This window comes from Podarcis vaucheri (assembly GCF_965113315.1).
Source record: "Podarcis vaucheri genome assembly, chromosome: 18".
Lineage (NCBI taxonomy): Eukaryota > Metazoa > Chordata > Lepidosauria > Squamata > Lacertidae > Podarcis > Podarcis vaucheri.
The window spans coordinates 3,098,104-3,121,330 of NC_138756.1; the positions used below are offsets into that span (position 1 = coordinate 3,098,104).

At 48.3% G+C, this 23,227-nt stretch overlaps 1 protein-coding gene across 1 annotated transcript; it reads right to left on the reverse strand.

Moving 5' to 3' along the window:
- Positions 1-827: 827 nt before the first annotated feature.
- Positions 828-22,611, reverse strand: IZUMO4 (IZUMO family member 4). The gene is made up of 11 exons (XM_082206708.1): positions 22,310-22,611; positions 21,602-21,682; positions 21,204-21,275; positions 18,747-18,773; positions 16,312-16,387; positions 12,024-12,071; positions 9,420-9,434; positions 8,492-8,539; positions 7,799-7,816; positions 1,791-1,813; positions 828-996 (listed from the first exon to the last, which is right to left on the reverse strand). The coding sequence occupies exons 1-11, from the start codon at positions 22,584-22,586 to the stop codon at positions 896-898; spliced, it is 786 nt and encodes a 261-aa protein (XP_082062834.1). The 5' UTR covers positions 22,587-22,611; the 3' UTR covers positions 828-895.
- Positions 22,612-23,227: the final 616 nt, after the last annotated feature.

Sequence of the window (23,227 nt, forward strand, 5' to 3'; positions counted from 1 at the left end):
CCCGCCAGAGTGGTACCTATTTATCTACTTGCACTTTGACGTGCTTTCGAACTGCTAGGTTGGCAGGAGCAGGGACCGAGCAACGGGAGCTCACCCCGTCATTGCGGGGATTCGAACTGCCGACCTTCTGATCGGCAAGTCCTAGGCTCAGCGGTTTAACCCACAGCACCACTCGCGTCGGTTTTGGTTACTTACCTGTAATGGTTCTAGGGCTTGCTCGTGCGTAAGCCTGTGCAAACACCTGCCTGGGTTGCCTGAGTGAACCTTTTCTGTCCGGACAGCCACTCGCCCGTGGCTGACTCAATCGCTGGCAGAATCCGTCCGTGGGCGTTTCTTAAACTTCTTCCAGTAAAGAAGCTCTTTGACGCCTAGTCTCCTCCTACTCTCTCTGCGCGAAAGCCTTCTGCGCAAGGAGGGCGTGGGCAGCGGAGGACCCCTACTCTCCCCGCTGGTCCCTGGCAAGGAGTCATGGGACCGCCTCGCTGCTTCCCCCATCTGCCCCCCTTCTCCACTGGTGCTATGCTGATTCTCTTCCCTAGAAGATGGGCTGCCTCTCCCAATCCCTGGACGCTCTCCGGAATCCCTCTGGATTTTGCTCTCTCCCTCCGGCACTGATGGCAGTTCCCTGACATTACCCATTAATTCACCATTTCGTTTTTTCTTGAGCCATCAAACCCCTTTTTCAGTTGATCCCATTTTCCCTTTCAAAAGACCCGGACCATTTCATATGTAGTTGGGAGGGATCTACCAGGTTCCTGGCTGTTTGTAAAACCAACGAGACCGTCTTTCTGATACAACCAAGCTCGACAGCAGCAAACTGCAGGGGGTCCCTCTATCCATAATTTTATTACATCAAAGTGGGCTCTCCATAGAACATTGCGGAAAAGAAAATAATTCAGCAGATCGGGGCGAGGAGCTGGAGAACGGGGGTCTCTCCCTCAAGCTCCTTCAGCGCCATCAAGTTGAGCCAGTTTTTCGAGAGGGTGCTTTCTATACCTAGGGGACACAAAGCAGTCATTAGAGACCCCCTTGTAGCTGTTGTCCCTAAAACCGGCATGCAGCACCCTTCTGACTCCACCTTTCCATCTCTGTAACATGGTGGCATAACAGATTAGGAACCTGTGGCCTCCCCAGGTGTTGGAGGACAACTCCATTCCTGATTTTTGGGCTCGCTGGATGGTGGCTGTTTGTCAGGAGTCGGCAGCCACAGAGGTTCCTACGTCCCTTCCTGAAGAAGATGCGCAATACCTCGAAAGAATGCCTCTTTAAGATGGAACCATTACAGTGGTGCCTCGCAAGACGAAAATAATCCGTTCTGTGATTCTCTTTGTCTACCGGTTTTTTCGTCTTGCGAAGCAAGCCCATTGGCGGATTAGCGGCTTTTAGCGGCTTATCTGCTGATCGGATCAGCTGATAAGCAGCTTAGCGGCTTAGAAAAAGGGGGGGGGAACCAGCAGGAACTCGCAAGACATTGTCGTCTTGCGAAGCAAGCCCATAGGAAATTCGTTCTGCGAAGCACCTCCAAAACGGAAAACTCTTTCATCTAGCGAGTTTTCCGTCTTGCGAGGCATTCGTCTTGCGGGGCACCACTGTACTCCCATCTCACATGTGGTCTGGGAGGAAGGAGGTGAGAGTCCAACAAGAGATGGGCCAGAGACATATCTCCCTTCTTGATTTAAGAAGAGGTCTTCCTTGCTAATGGAAGAGAATGCCTCTATTTCACATCAGCCCATAAGTCGTGAAGAAGCCATGCCCCCTGCAGCACCCAAGTCGAAGTTTTGGAAACTTACTCGTAAAGTTCAGGTTCTCTGGTCTGCGGAAACAGAGGAAGACACGGAGTTAAGTTCAACGCCATGTGCCAGTTGTATACATGTGTCAATAAAAAACAAAACTGCTAAAGACGCCACTGTCTCCCCTGGCCTTTATTTCAAGGAGGCCAAACCCTGAGTTAGTGCCCAGAACCCCTGGAGTCTCTCAGCACTTGGAGATTTGGGTGTGTGCAACACTGGTGTCAGAAGTGGGATTCTGCTGACCTCCTTTCCAGGGAAACTGAGCCCTGGGTAGATGCAGGAACCCCTGGAATCTCTCGCTGCTCAAGAGATTGGAGTGGCGTGTAACAATATTTATCATAGTTTCAAAGTGATTGTTTTAAGCTGTTTTTATGTACGTTAACAATCATTGCATTGCGAATCACTTCCAGATGCCTCGTGGGAAGCAATTCATTAGTGAACTGAATAAGGAAGAGCACGATTTTCTGCCTGAGTGTGCTGGGAGCTGTCTTTTTAAGAATATTAGATGGCCTATCTATTCCAGCACCCTCTTCTTGCAGTGCCCAACCAGATGCGTTTGGGAAACCCAAAGGCGTGATTCGAACACGAGCCCTCCCCTCTCTTGTGTTTTCCAGCAGTTGTTATTCGAAGCATTACTGTCTCCAGTCATGGCGGGCACAGCATAGCCACCTTGGCTAGCAGCCATCGATGGCCATGAATTTGTCTAATCCTCCTTGTCTAATTAGAGCTTGTCTAATCCAGAGTTTGTAGGGCAGCAGTTGAAGAAGGAGCAAAAAGGGTTTTCTTGTGTGTGTGTGTTTCTTGGTGGCTGATTAGCTGTTTTCCCTGTGTAAAGGTCAGAGGGGGCAGGGTTTCTGTTGAGGCAGGGGATTAGCTGTGGGAGGAGCTTATCAGAGTTTGTAGGGCAGCGGCGCGCGCCTAGCGGCGCGCACAGTTATACCCATCTTTTAGATTTAGGGGAGCTAGTCTCAAACGTTTGTTGGGGGAGACCTAGGGTTTTTTTTGTGGGGGAAGTTATTTGTCCTGTCTTCAAGCTTTTTATGATGGAGGACCTCTGTAGCCACCCCCAACAACACGATCTCATGATGGAAGGGGAGGGAACAGCTGCAGTCGCCTGCGATTCCTGCGCAATGTTTGCCATCTTGCCAAAGGTTGCAGGCAGCTTTACCTGCAGCAATTGCATGTTGATTGCCCTATTAAAAGACAAAGTCCAGCAACTGGAGGAACGTGTAGCTACGCTCCAAAGAATTAGAGAGCTGGAGCTCTTCTTGGAAGCAACAGAGCACACCGTCCCCACCAAGGAGGAGACAGGGGACTCCCCTGAGAAGGAGGCTTGTTCACCAACACAGGAGCCAGATATATGGAGAAACGTGACTCAAAGAAGTAGGAGGCCCAGGGTCCACTCTGATTGTCTAGAAATACACAATCGCTTTGAGGTCCTCTCCCCTAGCATGGAAGACGAAGAGCAGACTCCATTTGAGGATCTCTCCCTCATTACAGTCGATCAGGTATATGAAGACGAGCAGCAAAGTCAGTCCTCAGGGAATGTGCAGGTGACCTTGGAACGGACAGCTCACGGAAGAACCCCGACCAAACCCAAGAGGAGGCGTGTAGTGGTGATAGGGGATTCCCTACTGAGGGGAACAGAAGCAGTGATCTGTGGGCCTGACAAGATGTCTCGGGAAGTGTGCTGTCTCCCCGGGGCTAAGATCCAAGATGTAACTGAACGACTGCAAGGAATCATAAAACCCACTGACGAATACCCCTTCCTCTTGGTTCATGTGGGAACCAATGACACTGCAAGCAATAGCCTCCAGAAGATCAAAAGAGACTACGAGGCTCTCGGCAGGAAATTGAAGCAACTAAATGCACAAATTGTCATCTCGTCTGTCCTCCCAGTTGAACGACGTGGCCCAGGGAGAGAGGGGAAAATAGTGGAAGTGAACAGCTGGCTTCGCAAATGGTGTAAACAGGAACGGTTTGGATTCTTAGATCACGGACTGCAGTTTCTTGAAGATGGACTTCTGGCAAGCGATGGGCTGCACCTCACAATGGTTGGGAGAAATGTTTTTGCCAAAAATCTCAGAAACCTCATCAGGAGGGCTTTAAACTGACTAATGTGGGGGAGGGAGACAATGCTCCTGAAGGTAGGAGTCTATCAATTAATGAAGATGATCATCCAAATGTCATAGACCAAATGGAGCAAACAGCACGCGGACCTAGTGGTGGGAGGAAAAAATCCTTAAATAAGAGACACGGGGGAATGATTAATGGACTTCAATGTCTGTACACTAATGCGCAAAGCATGGGAAATAAACAAGATGAGCTTGAGCTCTTGGTACAGCAAACTAAATATGACATAATAGGCATCACTGAAACCTGGTGGGATAAGTCCCACGATTGGAATGTAATAATGGGGGGATACAATCTATTTCAGAGAAACAGACCAGACAAGAAAGGAGGAGGAGTGGCGTTATATGTCAGGGATGTGTATACCTGTGAAGAGATCCAAGATTTAGAACCTCAAAGCCAAAGTGAGAGCATTTGGGTCAAAATTAAGGGAGAGAAGAATAACAGAGACCTCATTGTGGGAGTTTACTATAGATCCCCAAGCCAAACGGAGGACATAGATGATGCCTTCCTGGAACAGATGGCCAAGCATGCAAAAGGAAGGGAGATAGTAGTAATGGGGGACTTCAATTACCCGGATATTTGTTGGACGTCAAACTCAGCCAAGAGCATAAGGTCAAACAGATTCCTCACTGGCCTTGCAGACAACTTCATTGTCCAGAAAGTGGGAGAAGCAACAAGAGGAACAGCCATTTTAGATCTGGTCCTAACCAATGTTGATGACCTGGTTAGTGGGGTAGATGTGGAAGGATCATTAGGCGCGAGTGATCATGCTCTTCTGAAGTTTACTATACAGCGGAAAGGAGCAGCCAAGCATACTCAATTTCTTGACTTTAAGAAAGCCGACTTCATAAAACTTAGGGAAGTGCTGGGTGAGATCCCATGGACAGCAATACTTAAAGGAAAGGGAGTTCATGATGGCTGGGAGTTTGTTAAGAGGGAGATAGTAAAAGCACAACGACAGGCAATACCAATGAGACGGAAACATGGAAGGTGCCTAAAGAAGCCAGGGTGGCTATCTAAAGAACTTTTAACTGAATTAAGATTAAAAAAGGATGTGTACAAAAAATGGAAAAGGGGGGAAACCACCAAAGAGGAATTCAAACAAATAGCCAGCACGTGTAGACACAAAGTCAGAAAAGCTAAAGCTCAGAATGAACTCAGGCTTGCTAGAGAGGTTAAAAGCAACAAAAAAGGCTTTTATGGGTATGTTCGTAGCAAAAGGAAGAACAAAGAAACTGTGGGGTCACTCAGAGGAGAAGATGGTGAAATGCAAACAGGGGACACAGAAAGGGCTGAACTACTCAATGCCTTCTTTGCCTCAGTCTTCTCCGATAAAGAAAACAATGCCCGACCTGAAGAATTTGGAGCAAATGATTCAGCAAAGGAAACACAGCCCAGAATAACTAAGGAGATAGTACAAGAATATTTGGCTAGTTTAGATGTATTCAAGTCTCCAGGGCCAGATGAACTGCATCCAAGAGTATTAAAAGAACTGGCAGATGTGATCTCAGAACCACTGGCAGTCATCTTTGAGAATTCCTGGAGAACAGGCGAAGTCCCGGCAGACTGGAGGAGGGCAAATGTTGTCCCTATTTTCAAAAAGGGGAAAAGAGAGGACCCAAATAATTACCGCCCAGTCAGTCTGACATCAATAGCAGGGAAGATTCTGGAGCAGATCATTAAGCAAACAGTCTGTGAGCACCTAGAAAGGAATGCTGTGATCACCAATAGTCAGCATGGATTTCTGAAAAATAAGTCATGTCAGACTAACCTGATCTCGTTTTTTGACAGAATTACAAGCCTGGTAGATGAAGGGAACGCAGTGGATGTAGCCTACCTTGATTTCAGCAAGGCATTTGACAAGGTGCCCCATGATATTCTTGTAAAGAAGCTGGTAAAATGCGTTCTTGACTATGCTACCACTCAGTGGATTTGTAACTGGCTGACTGACCGAACCCAAAGGGTGCTCATCAATGGTTCCTCTTCATCCTGGAGAAGAGTGACGAGTGGGGTGCCACAGGGTTCTGTCTTGGGCCCGGTCTTATTCAACATCTTTATCAACGACTTGGATGATGGACTCAAGGGCATCCTGATCAAATTTGCAGATGACACCAAACTGGGAGGGGTGGCTAACACCCCAGAGGACAGGATCACACTTCAAAACGACCTTGACAGATTAGAGAACTGGGCAAAAACAAACAAGATGAATTTTAACAGGGAGAAATGTAAAGTATTGCACTTGGGCAAAAAAAATGAGAGGCACAAATACAAGATGGGTGACACCTGGCTTGAGAGCAGTACATGTGAAAAGGATCTAGGAGTCTTGGTTGACCACAAACTTGACATGAGCCAACAGTGTGACGCAGCAGCTAAAAAAGCCAATGCAATTCTGGGCTGCATCAATAGGAGTATAGCATCTAGATCAAGGGAAGTAATAGTGCCACTGTATTCTGCTCTGGTCAGACCTCATCTGGAGTACTGTGTCCAGTTCTGGGCACCACAATTCAAGAAGGACACTGACAAACTGGAACGTGTCCAGAGGAGGGCAACCAAAATGGTCAAAGGCCTGGAAACGATGCCTTATGAGGAACGGCTAAGGGAGCTGGGCATGTTTAGCCTGGAGAAGAGGAGGTTAAGGGGTGATATGATAGCCATGTTCAAATATATAAAAGGATGTCACATAGAGGAGGGAGAAAGGTTGTTTTCTGCTGCTCCAGAGAAGCGGACACGGAGCAATGGATCCAAACTACAAGAAAGAAGATTCCACCTAAACATTAGGAAGAACTTCCTGACAGTAAGAGCTGTTCGACAGTGGAATTTGCTGCTAAGGCGTGTGGTGGAGTCTCCTACTTTGGAGGTCTTTAAGCAGAGGCTTGACAACCATATGTCAGGAGTGCTCTGATGGTGTTTCCTGCTTGGCAGGGGGTTGGACTCGATGGCCCTTGTGGTCTCTTCCAACTCTATGATTCTATGATTCCTTTAAAGCCTTCCAGTGGCAGTGAGTTCCACAGTTCAACTGTGCCGTGTGACAAAGGACTTTCATCAGTCCTGAATCCTCCAAGCTTTGTCAGATATCCAAAAGTTCAAGTGTTCTGAGAGGCAGAGAAAAACTTCCCTCTATCTGCTTTCTCCAAATGATGCGTGAACTCTCACATAACCCCTTTCTGCACTAAAGGTAAAGGTAAAGGACCCCTGACCGTTAGGTCCAGTCGTGGCTGACTCTGGGGTTGCAGCGCTCATCTTGCTTTACTGGCCGAGGGAGCCGGCATACAGCTTCCGGGTCATGTGGCCAGCATGACTAAGCCGCTTCTGGCGAACCAGAGCAGCGCATGGAAATGCCGTTTACCTTCCCGCCGGAGCGGTACCTATTTACCTACTTGCACTTTGACGTGCTTTCAAACTGCTAGGTTGGCGGGAGCTGGGACCGAAGAACGGGAACTCACCCCGTCATCGCAGGGATTCGAACCGCCGACCTTCTGATTGGCAAGTCCTAGGCTCTGTGGTTTAACCCACAGCGCCACCCGCGTCCCCTTTCTGCACTAAAAAGCACCAAATACTGCAACCTTTCTCCATCCCATTGATCCTTCAGGTTGCCCCTTTTCTGAACTTTCCCCTGCTCTACAATCTCCTTTTCAAGGAGAGGTGACCAGAACAGAACAGGGCATTCAAAACATGGCCACACCATAGACCTGCGACATTATGGGATTAGAATAAGGGCGCTGGGAATTGTCGCTTTGCAAGAGGCAAACTACAGCTGTCTTTGGGACTATCTCTGGGGAAATCCATTTTTGAAAATGTCGTGTGCCGCCACAAACACAACAACAACTTTCGGCTCAGCAACTCCCGTCCATCTTTCCTCGAGGCCGGTTGTTTACCTTGTAGATGTGCAGTGGCTGAAAGATAAAGGAGTAGGGAGAAAAATACAGAATTGTACAGTTGGAAGGGACCCCCACTTCAATGCTCTAAAAATGTTCTTGGTGGTTTCCTAAAAGACATTGATGCCGTGGGTCCCAATTCCTTTCCTTCCCCCTGCATCTGCCTCCCTCTTGTGGACCCTGTAGGTGCTGTAAGCCGTCCAGAGCGGCTTGGGAAACCCAGCCAGATAGGCGGGGTATAAATAATAATAAAAACATTATTATTATTCCAGGTTTACACCTGCTTAGCTGCTGCAATGCTGCATCAGCAGGAATTGATAGGCGTTCAAAGGGTCCCCCAGCCCCCCTGCTGAATGCAGGATGCAACATAAAATCCCACAGTAAATCTGTAAAGCACAGAGTAAAATCCTGTAAAGCACAACATCCCTGACAGGATAGCTGTCCTGTCCTCCCTTCAGCTCTGGCTCCGCTTCCTGGGACGGAACAATTATTCCAGAAAGGGGCCACTCCTCTGTAGGACTGAGTCCCTGCTATATCCTCTCGACAGATATTCATTAATTTAATCTATAAGCCTCCCCCTCTCCCACAAACTCATTCTCCCAGCCGCTGTTTCCCCACTCGCAACTGTTGCCCTAAGTTTTGTGGTGAAGTACCTCAGTTTTTCCAATGGCTTTCAAGGAAATGGGCGCCTACCTAAATCCCGGGAGTTGCTTCAGTGCCATCGACCACTCGCCTGGGTTCCTGTGAAGACAGCAGCCAGGTGTTTAAAAAATCACCTGGAAGAGTTCCCAGCTAATAAAAAAAAAAACCATACTGAAATTTTGGATTATTTGAAGGGGTGGGGAATATAACCAAATGAAATCACAAACAGGATTTGAAATTTGAGCAACGGGAAGAAAATGACAATAGATGAAATGGAGGAATCTGTCTTAGATGAAATGTGTGATACTATATTTGTGAAAGGGATTGGTATGAAAAACAGCATGGAAGAAAAGGCGGAAAGTCAAATCAAAAGAGAAATGTATAACAAATTAGAAAATTGAAATTAATTGGTTAAAGTTTTGAGAAATTAATTAAAAAATCTTAAGTAAAAAAAAGAGTTCCTAGCAAAATCATTTCTGAGGATCTTAACGCGTGCGCGCACACATATTCTGCATACATACACACAAACAAACACACACACATGACAATGTGGGTCATCTAGTCCAACCCTCTGCGATGCAGTAATCTTTTGCCCAGTGTGGGACTTGAACCCACAACCCTAAGATTAAGAGACTCGTCTTCTGCCCCAGCTCATCTTGCACCTCCAGGTGGGTCTCCCTTACGTGGAGTCAGCTGCTCAATGTTTCACTTTTGGAAACCTGGACAAAAGTGGTGTGGTGTTGTTTTTCCCCACCTAGGGGGCCAACCCAGAGCCCCCCAGCTGGTCTTTTTGGGAAACTGCTGCCCCTCTGCTGTCCGTCAGGGGGGCTCCTGCCACTGCCTTCCTCGCAAGAGTGTTGCACGGGGCGCAGCCAAGGGGGCCTTGCAGAAGGGGGCAAAATCTTCCATTTCCCACGCTCAAATTTTCGTCGCTGCAGAAAACTTTGCTCCAAAACATGCGTGAAAACGCCTGACTTACGTTGTCAAACTGTATCTGTGTGTGAGAGAGAGGGGGGGGGGAGAGAAGAGGGAAAAACAGGATATAACAGGCTTCTTTATTTCTTTATATTTCTTCAACCAAATTCTTATATCGCTGGGTTATAACAAAAACCTCTAAGTGGTGTGCAAGAAACATTAAATTTTACTGGTAGAAACAGTTTTGAAAATGGCTAAAAGCATTTGAAGGGACGCAGGTGGCGCTGTGGGTTAAACCACAGAGCCTAGGACTTGCTGATCAGAAGGTCGGCGGTTCGAATCCCCGCAATGACGGGGTGAGCTCCTGTTGCTTGGTCCCTGCTCCTGCCAACCTAGCAGTTCGAAAGCACGTCAAAGTGCAAGTAGATAAATAGGTACCGCTCCGGCGGGAAGGTAACCGGCGTTTCCGTGCGCTGCTCTGGTTTGCCAGAAGCGGCTTAGTCCTGCTGGGCACATGACCAGGAAGCTGTATGCCGGCTCCCTTGGCCAGTAAAGCGAGATGAGCGCCGCAACTCCAGAGTCGGTCATGACTGGACCTAATGGTCAGGGGTCCCTTTACCCTTTACCTTACTAAAAGCATTTGAAAGGTAATTAAAATGAGCGACAGCACTAAAAGAAGATCAAAACACATCAGTGTTTATGGGGCAACCCAGCCAGATGGGTGGGGTGATGATGATCATGATAATTAATAATAATTAATTATAATGTGTCGGGATACTCCTCCCTAAACAAATATGTTTTAAGCAGGCACCGCAAAGAGTACCACGGAAGTGCCTGCCCGATATCAAGTGGTAGTGAGTTCCAAAGTCTTGGTGCCACCACCTAATGGGAATCCTGTAGAGCCCCCACCAGCCAGTTCTTTCTAAAGGGGGGCAGGACTGCTGCGTTCTGCTTCCCCCAAACTGTCAGGGGCTTGTCGCTTGTGCGTGGACGGGGCATTGTTGACCTCCGTAAGGTGAAAGTCCGAAGGGCCAAGGTGGGGCCCTGTGGCCCTCATTATATTGCAGGGACTGCAACTTCCAGTAGCCCCAGCAGCCCACATGGCCGGGAGCTGGGAATGGCAGGAGTTGGAGCTCTGCAAAAATGAGAGTGCCACTGATCCTTGATCTAAGAAGAGGCATTTCCTTCCTTCCTTCCTTCCTTCCTTCCTTCCTTCCTTCCTTCCTTTCTTTCCTTAATTTTGTTTTTATTAAATTCAATAAAGCAGAGACTGTAGCACAAAGCAACACGCAGAACAGTAACAAGAGCAGTTCCAAAGCGGTTCCAAAAAACCCCAGCCACAATGTCTTGATTAAAACCTGAGACATTACAAAAGTTTTCCAACCGCCTGCCTGTATGAAGCAGGTGTCAGCCAAATGTCATTTTACATGGTCTTAAAACGCTGGCAGGTTCTCCACAGACAGGTTTGTGAGGCTGGTGGGAGAGCTTTATTTTCTCCCCCCCCCCCTTTCATATGAAAAGAAGGGAGACCAGGTTTTATTTTCCTTTATAACCCCATTTGCAACTCTTCCAAGCCCAGTTCGTCATTCCGAACTCATGTTATTGAACCACATCTCAAGAAGTCGCAACACCTGGGATTTCCAGGGATCTGCTATCACTAGGTGTGCAGCTACCAGTAGAAAAAGAATTTCAGTAAATCTTTATGCTGGGTGGTAGGGTCGGAATCTGGGTTTTGTGAAAACAGGGCTAAGGCTGGGCTTGGCAAGAGAGGTTGTTTAATAATTTCGGAGAGAACACCGAAGAGCCGGGTCCAAAATATATACCGTATTTTTTGCTCTATAAGACGCACCAGACCACAAGACGCACCTAGTTTTTGGAGGAGGAAAACCAGGAAAAAAAATATTCTGAATCTCAGAAGCCAGAACAGCAAGAGGGATCGCTGCGCAGTGAAAGCAACAATCCCTCTTGCTGTTCTGGCTTCTGGGATAGCTGCGCAGCCTGCATTCGCTCCATAAGACGCACACACATTTCCCCTTTTTACTTTTGCAGGAGGGAAAAAGTGAGTCTTATAGAGCAAAAAATACGGTAAATCTTTATGCTGGGTGGTGGGGTCGGAATCTGGGTTTAGTGAAAGCTAAGGCTGGTACTGGCAAAGGAGGTTGTTTAATAATTTCGGAGAGAAAACCGAAGAGCCCGGTCCAAAATATATCTACGATTTTGCATTCCCAGCAAGCATGAAGATATCTTCCAAGGGGCATTCTCCTTCCTCAGGAGGGAATGCATCTTGCGAATAGAGGCCTTCCGCCAATGATCTATGGAGGGATGCAAATTCCCCCTGCCCCTGCTGCAAGGAGGGGCATTCTCCATTCCCAGGAGGAAGCGCATTCTTCCATCATTTGCATGCAGTAGAGAATGCATCTTCTTAGACCACGGCAAACCTGTGACCCACCGGATGTTGCAACTCCAATTCCCACTTGCCCTAAGCCAGGGATGAGTCCAACAACTTGGGGGGGGGTCCCAGGAGGCCCCTCTCCCCGTCTCGCTTCGTTCACCCTGTCTCCAGAAACACAGGGACTAGAAACTTGCCCAGGGACTGCTTGCTCCCCTTTCTTGCCTCCCAAATGCCTGCCCACCACCGCTAACCCTGCACAGCCCCTGGAAAACTCACATGTATTCGTACAGGCCCTTCAAGGCGTCTTCCCAGTCTTCAGAGGACCTGGGGGGCGGAAACAGGGGACAGAAACTCGGGGTCAGAATGTGGAGTTGTGGCTGGAGAGACTTCCTGGGTGTCAGGGCCAGATGGAAGCCACTTGCCCTAAGAAACCAGTCTCCCCTGTTTTTTAATATGATTATTAGTTTCTATTATTTATTTTTATTTTTATTTTTTACCAGCAACCAAACACAAACAGTGAAACCCCCCAGGCAGCTGATACATTGGGTATGCATAATCAATAACAACATATTCAAATCAACCCTATGGACAATTTTATATACGTTAACACTCCTCCATCCACAAGGTTTATTTAAACTTTAACATTTTAATTGCCCCAAATTGTTCAAACTTACCCAAATAATTCAATATCTTCTCAAACCAATCCTCCTCTTTCTCACCGACCTCAAACCCTTTCATTCTGTGTATCTTCACAGTTAGATAGTCTAAAATTATAATATTCTTCAGTTTTTTCCTTCATTGGTTCACCCCTAGCTCTTCTGGATTTTTTCCCAATTACTCGCTATAACCTGTCTGGCTGCAGTTACCTTGCCCTTATTTTGTGTTATGAAACAAACAGATGAGGGAAAGGTACGCCCATCGTCTGCACTTCAAATTCATCGTCCTTTTTTGCAGTTTTTAATGGAAGATCAAACTAAGATCATGGCCACTGGTCCCACCACCTCCTGGCAAACAGAAGGGGAAGAAATGGAGGCAGTGAGAGATTTTACTTTCTTGGGCTCCATGATCAGTGCAGTTGGTGACAGCAGTCACGAAATTAAAAGACGCCTGCTCCTTGGGAGAAAAGCAATGACAAACCTAGACAGCATCTTAAAAAGCAGAGACATCACCTTGCCGACAAAGGTCCATATAGTTCAAGCCATAGGCGCCGACTCCATGGGGCTTGAGGGGGCCCGAGCCCCCTCAAAAATTCGTTTGGGGGGGCTCAGCCCCCCCAATAATCTCGGGCGGCGGTGGGCGCGTCCGCGGCTTTTATAGGGCGCCCGGCGCGCACCAGCTCGATAACGGGCACCCGCGCGGCGGGGGGCGCCGGGCCGGAGGAGGGGGGCGGCCGGCCTGTCTCCTTGGCAACCCCATTGAGCAGCGCCGGCTCCCCCGGAAGGGCCATCCCCCCGCGCCGCCGATCGCCAACACCGCCGACGCTGTGGCTGCCCGAGCCCGAGCCTGAGCCTGAGCCCGACCCGGAGCCCGAGCCCGACCCGGAGCCCGAACCTGAGCCTGAGCCCGACCCGGAGCCCGAGCCCGAGCCTGAGCCCGAGCCCAAGCCCGTCAGTCAGTCAGTCAGTCAGGAAGGAGAAATGGGGAGGGAGACGAGGGAGGAAAATTGCGCTCAGGGTGAAGAAAGGAGAAGGGCGAACGAGACGAGCTTCCAACCCAAAAAAGGGCTGGAAGACTGGGAGGATGCAGGATCGGGAAAGAAAGCGACGCCTTCCCCGCCCGCGACGTCGCCCGCTTGTCATTGGCAGCGCAGCGGGCGCCCAGAGGGGCTGGGCACTGGTGCAGGGCCACTCCGCAGCTGCGGAGGACAGCTGCGCGGCTAGCAAGGTGCGCCGCGTAGAGCGCGGCCCTTGTGTGGCCCGGTGGCCAGGCAAGCTCGGGCGGGGACCCCCATGCGAATCTAAGACGGGAGAAGAGGGCAGAGCAAAGGGGGTCCCTTCCCCAACCTCCGGCTCTGAGACTTCCCTGAGCCCCAGAAAAGCGAAAGGATTTTCTCTTCTTCTTTTTTTATAAATATTTTATTAAGTTTTCAAATACAAAGTTAGAAACATACACTGAAGAAAAAAGTAAAAGAACAAGAAAAAGAAGAAAAAGAAGAAAAGAAAACCAACCATTCAACACATTTTTTATATAACTAACTGGACTTCCTCGCATCTCCCTTACCCTGCATTCTTTATAATAAAGATATCAGCAAATTATTACCTTGTTTCGTACCTTATTTTGTACTTTTCAAATACTATACCTCTAAATTTAACATACTTTTCATCAGTTACTTATATCTTAAATTAAACATAGTATTACCTTAGATTTTGACCTTTTCTTACTTAAAATATAATTTCCTGTTTCCCAAATCTAATTGCTGAAGCTATAGTTTCCGAATCGTGTAAATTTTTAACATTCATACAACTTATATTGTTTTTGTAAATAGTCCTTAAATTTTTTCCAGTCCTCTTCCGTTGTTTCTTCTCATAAATCTCGGATTCTGCCAGTCATTTCAGCCAGTTCCATGTAGTTCATCAATTGCGTCTGCCACTCTTCCAGTGTGGGCAAATCTTGTGTCTTCCAATATTTTGCGATAAGTATTCTTGCTGCTGTAGTTGCATACATAAAGAAAGTTCTATCCTTCTTTAACACTTTCTGGCCAACAATGCCCAAGAGGAAGGCCTCTGGTTTCTTGGGAAAGATATACTTAAATACCTTTTTTAACTCATTATAGATCAATTCCCAGAAGGCCTTAACTTTTGGACAAGTCCACCAGAGGTGAAAGAATGTCCCTTCAGCCTCCTTACATTTCCAACATTTATTATCAGACAGGTGATATATTTTTGCAAGCTTGACTGGGGTCATGTACCACCTATAAATCATTTTCATAATATTTTCCTTCAAGGCATTACATGCCGTGAATTTCATACCGGTGGTCCATAACCTTTCCCAGTCCTCAAACATGATGTTATACCCAATATCCTGAGCCCATTTTATCATGGCTGATTTGACTGTCTCATCCTGAGTGATTTTCTCTTCAACCTGCCCTCCATCCTCTTGCAGAAAACTCTTTGCCTGCCCTGCCCGTATCTCGTTTTTGCTTTTTAATTCCACACACGCACCCTTCGGACTTCGTGGCAATCGGGCGCGTGGGTGCGTTTCCTAAGAGAGTGAGGACCCCCGCCTCCTCCCCACCTGCTCCCTCGCCAGCCAGCCAGCCGCGCGCCCTAGCCGGAGAGCCCCGGCCGTCCCCGTCGCGCAATCGGCTGGATCTCCCTTCAGCAGGCCGTGCTCACAACTCGGCCCAGGGACCCCCCAGCAGCGGATCTCCGGCTCAGCTGAAGAATCCGGCAACAAGCCCCCTCCTCCCCAATCGCTCCGCCGAAATACGCTCCAAAACCCCCCAGATAGGCCGCCGGCCGCCAAGTCTAGTGACGCCCTGAGCGAGGGTCTCTCCCCAACACCGCCACCTCGAACTGCGTTCTCCCGGCTACCCGAGCGAACCAGCGGCAGGACCCCGGTATGGGCCCCCCCAATATTTTTTATAAGTTGGCGCCCCTGGTTCAAGCTATGGTTTTCCCAGTAGTGATGTATGGAAGTGAGAGCTGGACCATAAAGAAGGCTGATTGCTGAAGAATGGATGCTTTTGAATTCTGGTGCTGGAGGAGACTCTTGAGAGTCCCATGGACTGCAAGAAGACCAAACCTCTCCATTCTGAAGGAAATCAGCCCTGAGTGCTCACTGGAAGGACAGATCGTGAAGCTGAGGCTCCAAGACTTTGGCCACCTCATGAGAAGAGTAGACTCCCTGGAAAAGACCCTGATGTTGGGAAAGATGGAGGGCAGAAGGAGAAGGGGACGACGGAGGACGAGATGGTGGGACGGTGTTCTAACTGCTGGAAGTGTAAACAAGCAAATTGGTTCCCCTCCCCCCATATGTAGGTGCTGGAGTTGTAAGAAAGCCGAGGGTATTTTGGGATAGGATGTATGATGAGATAAAAAAGATGCGGAAAGTGATAATACAAAAAAAAAGTGAAGCTTTTCTCTTAGGGATTATAGGGACAGAAGTTTCAAAAAGGATGATTAAGCTGTTTATGTAAGTCAAGAGAGCAGCTAGGTTTTCTTAATGCACAAAAATTGAAGGAAAAAGCTCCCGCCAAAGAAGAATGGATAAGGAAATCAGTTTTGTTGAATTAATCAAACTCAATTGTTCTAATTGGATTTTGAATAAATGTACAATTTAATTGTTTCTGATTTAGAGTTTCATTGTGTTATTATCTTCCTTGCAAACTGCTATTCTGAATACAGCTTTCCCCCTGGGAATGAGTTGGTGGAACGAGTGGGGACGTACTCCCCACACTCCCGCCAAAAAATAATGTTTGGGAACCTCTGACTTAGATTTCACACAGTGGAGAATAAGTGCAGGAAAGGGCCCGGAAGCTTTTCTGCTATGGGAATCAACCTCCCCCAAATGCCATTTGTAACTGTATTTTTTCTAATGTGGGAATGAGAGAAAGAATTCTTACTCGCAATTATATCCAAAGCAAGCTGGCTTGGTGGTGTTGCATGTCACACAAGAAACGGCTTCGTATTGCTTTATTCCTGTAAAACAAAAACAGGAAAACAGAAGACATCAAATATGGCAGCCAGATTGGTGACTGGGACCATATACAGTGGTGCCCTGCAAGACGAATGCCTCGCAAGACGGAAAACCCGCTAGACGAAAGGGTTTTCCGTTTTGGAGGTGCTTCGCAAAACGAATTTCCAATGGGCTTGCTTCGCAAGGCGAAAATGTTTTGTGTGTTCCTGCGGGGTTTTTTTTCCTTCCCCCCCTTTTTCCCAAGCAGCTAAGCCGCTCATCAGCTGATCCTAAGACGCTTAACAGCTGATCCGCTAAACCACTAAACCGCTTACCAGCTGATCCGCTAAGCCGCTAAACCGCTTATCAGCTGATCCGCTAATCCGCTAAGCCACTTACTAGCTGATCTGCTAAGCCGCTAATAGCGCTAATCCACTAATCCGCTAATGGGCTTGCTTCGCAAGACAAAAAACCGCAAGACGAAGAGATTCGCGGAACGGATTCTTTTAGTCTTGCGAGGCACCACTGTAACACCAGTCCTGAAAGACCAGGCATAGGCAAACTCGGCCCTCCAGATGTTTTGGGACTACAACTCCCATCATCCCTAGCTAACAGGACCAGTGGTCAGAGATGATGTGAGTAGTAGTCCCAAAACATCTGGAAGGCCGAGTTTGCCTATGCCTGTGAAAGACCTACATTGGCTCCCAGTGCGTTTCTGGGCATGATTCACAGCGTCGGTGCTGACCTTTAAAGCCCTAAATGGCCTCGGCCCAGTATCCCTGAAGGAGCATCTCCACCTCCATCACTCAGCCCAGACACTGAGGTCCAGCTCCGAGGGGCTTTTGGTGGTTTCCTCACTGTGAGAAGTGAGATTATGGAGAACCAGGCAGAGGGACTTCTCGGTGATGGCACCCTCTCTGCGGAACACCCTCCCATCAGATGTCAAGGAGATAAGCAACTATACAATTTTAGGGGACATCTGAAGGCAGCCCTGTATCAGGAACAGATAGGTAGCCGTGTTGGTCTGCCATAGTCAAAATAAAAAAAATTCCTTCCAGTAGCACCTTAAAGACCAACTAAGTTAGTTCTTGGTATGAGCTTTCGTGTGCATGTATCTGAAGAAGTGTGCATGCACACGAAAGCTCATACCAAGAACTAACTTAGTTGGTCTTTAAAGTGCTACTGGAAGGAATTTTTTTTATTTTGACTGTATCAGGAAGTTTTTAATGCTTGATGTTTTATTATGTTTTCATATGTGTTGGAAGCTGCCCAGAGTGGCTGGGGAAACCCATCCCAGTGGGCGGGTTATAAACAAGATGGTGTTATGTGGTCCCAGCAGCTCCTCCCCGTCACCAGTCTAGCAGCCGCATTCTGGATCAGTTGTAATAAAGCACTAGAACCTGCAGTGCAGACGTCTTTGACATCCTCCTTTGGTATCCCTGCGCCGGCCACTCCTGCAAGCCCTCCTTTGGGCAGGTAGATCAGGACAGGAGCCTGACAGCAGGTGGCGCCAGAGCTCATGACAAGCAGAGAGGGCTCTGTTTGGTTTTGTCCCTGTTCTCCTCCTCCCTCCCTGCTGTTCTAGGAGGGCAACACTGAGACCGAGGAGGAGGAGGAGGAGGAGGAGGAGGAGGAGGAAGATGGGAGGCAGGTGGCTGGCTGGTTGAGGCTGGTGGCGCAGCATCTTCCAGTGCCACGCATGGACCCATTTCCTCTGCATCAGAGATTAAAACACCAGAGCATCATTTGCGATGCAAAGTCCAAACCCACGTTTTGAGGAGTGGGGCAGTTTTTTCCAGCTGAGGGGCTGCCTTCCTTTGCATTCCATCACCCAGGGGCCACTAGCCTTTAAAGGTAAAGGGACCCCTGACCGTTAGGTCCAGTCGTGGCCGACTCTGGGGTTGCGGCGCTCATCTCGCTTTATTGTTCGAGGGAGCCGGCGTACAGCTTCCAGGTCATGTGGCCAGCAGGACTAAGCCGCTTCTGGCGAACCAGAGCAGCGCACGGAAACACCGTTTACCTTCCCGCCAGAGCGGTACCTATTTATCTACTTGCACTTTGACGTGCTTCCGAACTGCTAGGTTGGCAGGAGCAGGGACTGAGCAACGGGAGCTCACCCTGTCGTGGGGATTTGAACCGCTGACCTTCTGATCGGCAAGTCCTAGACTCTGTGGTTTAACCCACAGCGCCACCCATGTCCCTATATAAACCACTCCTACCTGCAGATAACCATTCAATCATGGATGTTGGCAAACCCACAGGCTCACGTCTTGACCCCACAAAAGTCAGAGGGTCTCAACACACGCTCCCCTCTCTCCGTTCAGGCACACAAAAGGCATGGCCGTGATTCAAGATGGCACCTCCCCACAAAAGGCCACTTACCACAATGGCGTTCACACTTCACTCTACCTAAGGAAAGGCGAGAGAGAGAGAAAGTGAGTCGGTTTTTAGGCAGCGAGGTTCCCTCTCAAGAGTAATTGAAATTGCAGTTGATTAACTGGTTGCAGTTGATTAACTGGTTGCATTCAACCAACTTAACAGTGCTGGAGCTGAGATTCCTGGCATCGCAGGGGGTTGGACTAGATGACCAGTGGGGTCCCTTTCCAACTCTTCAATGCTATGATTCATTTCCTGCAAGGCGTTCCCAGAAGTTATGCATCCCCTCTTGATCTCAGCTTCTGCGCTTCTAATGGTATTGTGTCATTATTATTTTTTGTCATTGATAATTTTGAAAAGCAAGCAAACCGCCCCAAACCAAGGAGAAATGCAGAAATGCATAAACTACTCGAAAAGAAACCCCCTCCCAAAAAAACAAGGAAAACACTGAAAAACAAATTCACTAATAACCCCCCGACACAAATTTATTCCTCTTAATTATTTGCACGAATGGATGAGGAGTAGGGTTATTATGAAACTATGCTGAAATGCATTCCCACAAGATTTGTGACAAGGTCTTCTGGAATTATATATATAATGAGTTTTTTAAAATGTTCAGGTACCTGAAGAGACCTGAAGCATTTCTATTAGGAATGGTTGGACTGGAAATACCAAAAATAGATTAAAATTTTACTCGCCCAAAAATGGAAACAGCAGGAGCTACAATAGAAGAATGGCAGGCGAAGGTAATGGAGTATGCGGAAGTGGAAAGGCTGATCGGACGCATCCAGAACCAGGGTGATCAAGCGTTCCAGAAAGAATGGACTAAATTTACACTATACCTAGAGACTCATTGTACACCTATAAAGACACTAGCAGGACCGAGATAAGACTCGCTTTGTGAGAAGAATCAACATTCTATTGAAGACAAAAGTGAATGTTAAGACCTGATAAATATAGGAGGGAGATGTTATAAATGTGCAAAATACAATGTAGCAGAAGGAAACCAGAAAAAGGACGGAGGGAAGTCGAAAGCTCTGCAAGAGCAAATGATATAATGGTTGTTATGTAATGGTATCATATACAGTAATTGTTAAAATTTGGAAAATTAATAAAAATTATACAGAAAGAAAAATGTTTCCCACAAGCTGCCAATTTAGAAGGGTTCTTCCCACCGGCTTCCATATTAGAAGAGGGATTCCCAAGAGCTGAACTTTTCGATGAGACATTCCCACAAGCCATTATGGTAGAATAGGCACTTCCTTCAGCTGCCTGTTTGAAGAGGCATCCCTCTTTGTTGTGCCAATTCACTTGCTCAAAAAAATTTAAAATCGAACATCAAATTGATTCTAATTTAATACAAATTTACACGCCGACTCCCACAGCCTTGATGTTTCCCTACCCAGCCTTATTTGCTACTCAATATTACATGCATTTCCAAAGTAATAATAAAAATTAATAATAATAATAATAAATTTTATTTATACCCCGCCCTCACTGGCCAGAGCCGGGCTCAGGGTGGCTAACACCAATAAAATTACAGGAAAAACATAATAAGGAAAAAAACCCAATTTAAAATACAGGTTAAAATGCAATTTAAAATGCAGCCTCATTTTAAAGGCAGCCCACCACGTTGGGGCCAGTACTGAAAAGGCCCTGGCCCTAGTTGAGACCAATCTTGTGACTTGGGACTCTAGGGTGTTGCTATTTATGGACCTTGAGGCTCTCCGTGGGGCATACCGGGAGAGGCAGTCCCGTAGGTACGAGGGTCCTAGGCTGTGAAGGGCTTTAAAGGTCAAAATCAGCACCTTAAATCTGACCCTATACTCCACCGGGAGCCAGTGCAGCTTGAAAAGCACTGGGTGAATATGCTCCCATGGCAGGGACCCTGTGAGGAGCCTCGCTGCAGCATTCTGCACCCGCTGGAGTTTCTGGGTCAGCTTCAAGGGCAGCCCCGCATAGAGCGAATTACAGTAGTCAAGCCTGGAGGTGACCGTCGCATGGATCACTGTGGCCAGGGCGGGGCGGGAAAGGTAAGGGACCAACTGCTTAATATGGTACCAACTGCTTTAGTACCATGCAAAAATAGAATTAACACGCTTTAGCATTTTATCCAGAGGCGATGGATTCCTGTTGCCCACCATTTTGAAAGAGGCATTCCCACACAGTGGCGTAGCATGGGTTGTCAGCACCCGGGGCAAGGCAAGTAATTTGCGCCCCCTAACCCGTGGATTTGCGCCCCCTAACCCTAACCCCCAGATGTTTCACCCGGTGCGGCCGGGCCCCCCTGCACCCCCCACGCTCCGCCACTGTTCCCACAAGCCGGCCTGCGAGAGGGGCTTCTGCGTGAAAGAGCCATCTTGCTTTCTTAACATGCCTCTTTTTAACTAAGCCCTGCTCCGAAACACGGGTATGTATAATCCAGGAAAGAAACGCCAAACGACGGAAGGAGGGAACACTCACTTTCGATGATGGCATTCCGTAGCAATTTGACTTGTTCCTCGAAAATGGAGCGCAGGATTTCCGGAAGGACACCTTTGGGGGGGGGAGAAGAGAGAGCGAGAGAGGCCCAGCAGCATGTGTGTGTTTTTTTTTAAACTTGGTAGAGCATGAATCTTCATCTCAGGGTTGTGAATTCGAGCCCCACATTGGGCAAAAGATTCGTGCATCGTAGGGGGTTGGACTAGATACCTCTGGGGGTCCCCTTCCGACTCTACAGTTCTGTGATTAGGAACACCTGCAGACTTTTGCAGAGGAATCGCAGCCCCGGGCGATTCTAGTTGCCATAAATGGTCATCCCAATCCAGGCAAACAGATAAAGGCAGACCCTTTCTATATAATCTAAATTTATATTTATTTACCTGGCTTGTAAGTGTTGCCTTTGAATAGGGTGTCCAGTTTCCCATAGACGACTGTAGCTATTGCCTGGAGTTTCTCCATCGCTGTGCAAGATGGGGAGAGATGGGAAAAGACAGGATGTGGGGAGAGAGCATACAAAAAATCGTAAGCCCCCCCTGGAAGCTGCAGTCCACATGGACCTTAAATGCAAGGCTGCGCTCCTAACAGGTCACGAGTTTTTGGCAAAGGGACATTTCGATTTTATAAAAAAGAATAACCTGGTTTTTAGTCACCGCCACACCTTGTGGAAGGGAGTTCCACAGGTGAACCCTGTGCAGGAAAGCCTTGTCTTCCTTTGTCTAAGTGGCAGGTGGGGGGAAACCTATTTGTTTAAGCTCAAGGGCCACGTTTCCGTCAAGCTGGCCTTCCCAGGGCCGCATTTCAGGGGCAACAGTGGGCGGTGCAAGGGATGTAAGAAGGCTGCGGACCCAGCTGGGCGAATGAGGGCCCGGGGCCAGGGGGAGTGGCCTGTGGAGATTTCCAGGGGCCAGGTGGAGAGGTCTCGAGGGCCACACTGGCACACAAGCCTGAATTTCCCCATCTTTGACATGGGGCCCGTCCATGGGGAGAGAGGGGGTGTTATTGCTTAGGAGGTGCTATGACCCGAGGGCCACATCGGGAGGTTTGGAGGGCCACATCCGGCACCCTGGGAGTCAGGGGAGGCGACTCACGGATCTCGGCCGGGACCCCCAGGTTGAGTTCCGCCAGGGTGTCCTGTGCCCAGCCCCGCAGCCTCCGCCCGGCAGCCGGGACGTCCCCCAGCCCCCAGGACTTGCGGCTCAAGTGGGGGGCGTAGGAGGCGAAGCGGAGGGCGAAATTGGGGTCGCACTGCAGGCAGAGCCAGGAGGGGCCCGGCCCCAGGATCAGAACTGCCACCAAGGCCAGGCATGGGGTCCGCCAACCCATCTCCCATTCCTGGCATCTCCAGGGCATCAGACAATGGGGCATTCTGGCTTCCAGGGAACGTTCCGGAACAGCCCCGGTGGTTCTAGATCGTTCCAGAGCGCGTTCCGGTTCTCCTGAGGGCAGCGTTGCCGCCTACTCCCATAACAGCCTCTTAATTACCCCGTGTGGGTCGGAGAGATGGTATTGCCATCTTCCAATGCGCCCCCTAGTGGCCCCCCGAGGGCAGCGTTGCCAACTCTCCCCTCTCCCCGCTGCTCTTAAGCGCTCTTGTGGCAGGGAGTTCCACAAGTTAGTCTGGCTAACTTTCCTCTTTTTAAAAAAAAATTTAAATATTTCCTTGTGTTAGAAACAGACAAATAAGCACGGAAAGGTACAAACAGGGGAAAAGAGAGGGGACAGCTATTTTCCAATGAAAGTGCGGTTTGTATAAGTTTCAAATAAATAAAGAAACATGCAAAATGGGAGCTTTTTACAATTGATTTAAAAAGACAACCAAATGAACCGGACTCTTTGGCAGGTTTTGAATAAACATACACAAATTTATTGGTTGAGAACATGGTAGACAGATAATATGTAAGGAAATGTATAGTTTTATAACATGCAGAGAATAATATGTGCTGAGAAAACAGAGCGAGGAGCTGAGGGAAGTCTGGGAGGGTTTGAAGGGGGGAATAATGAATATG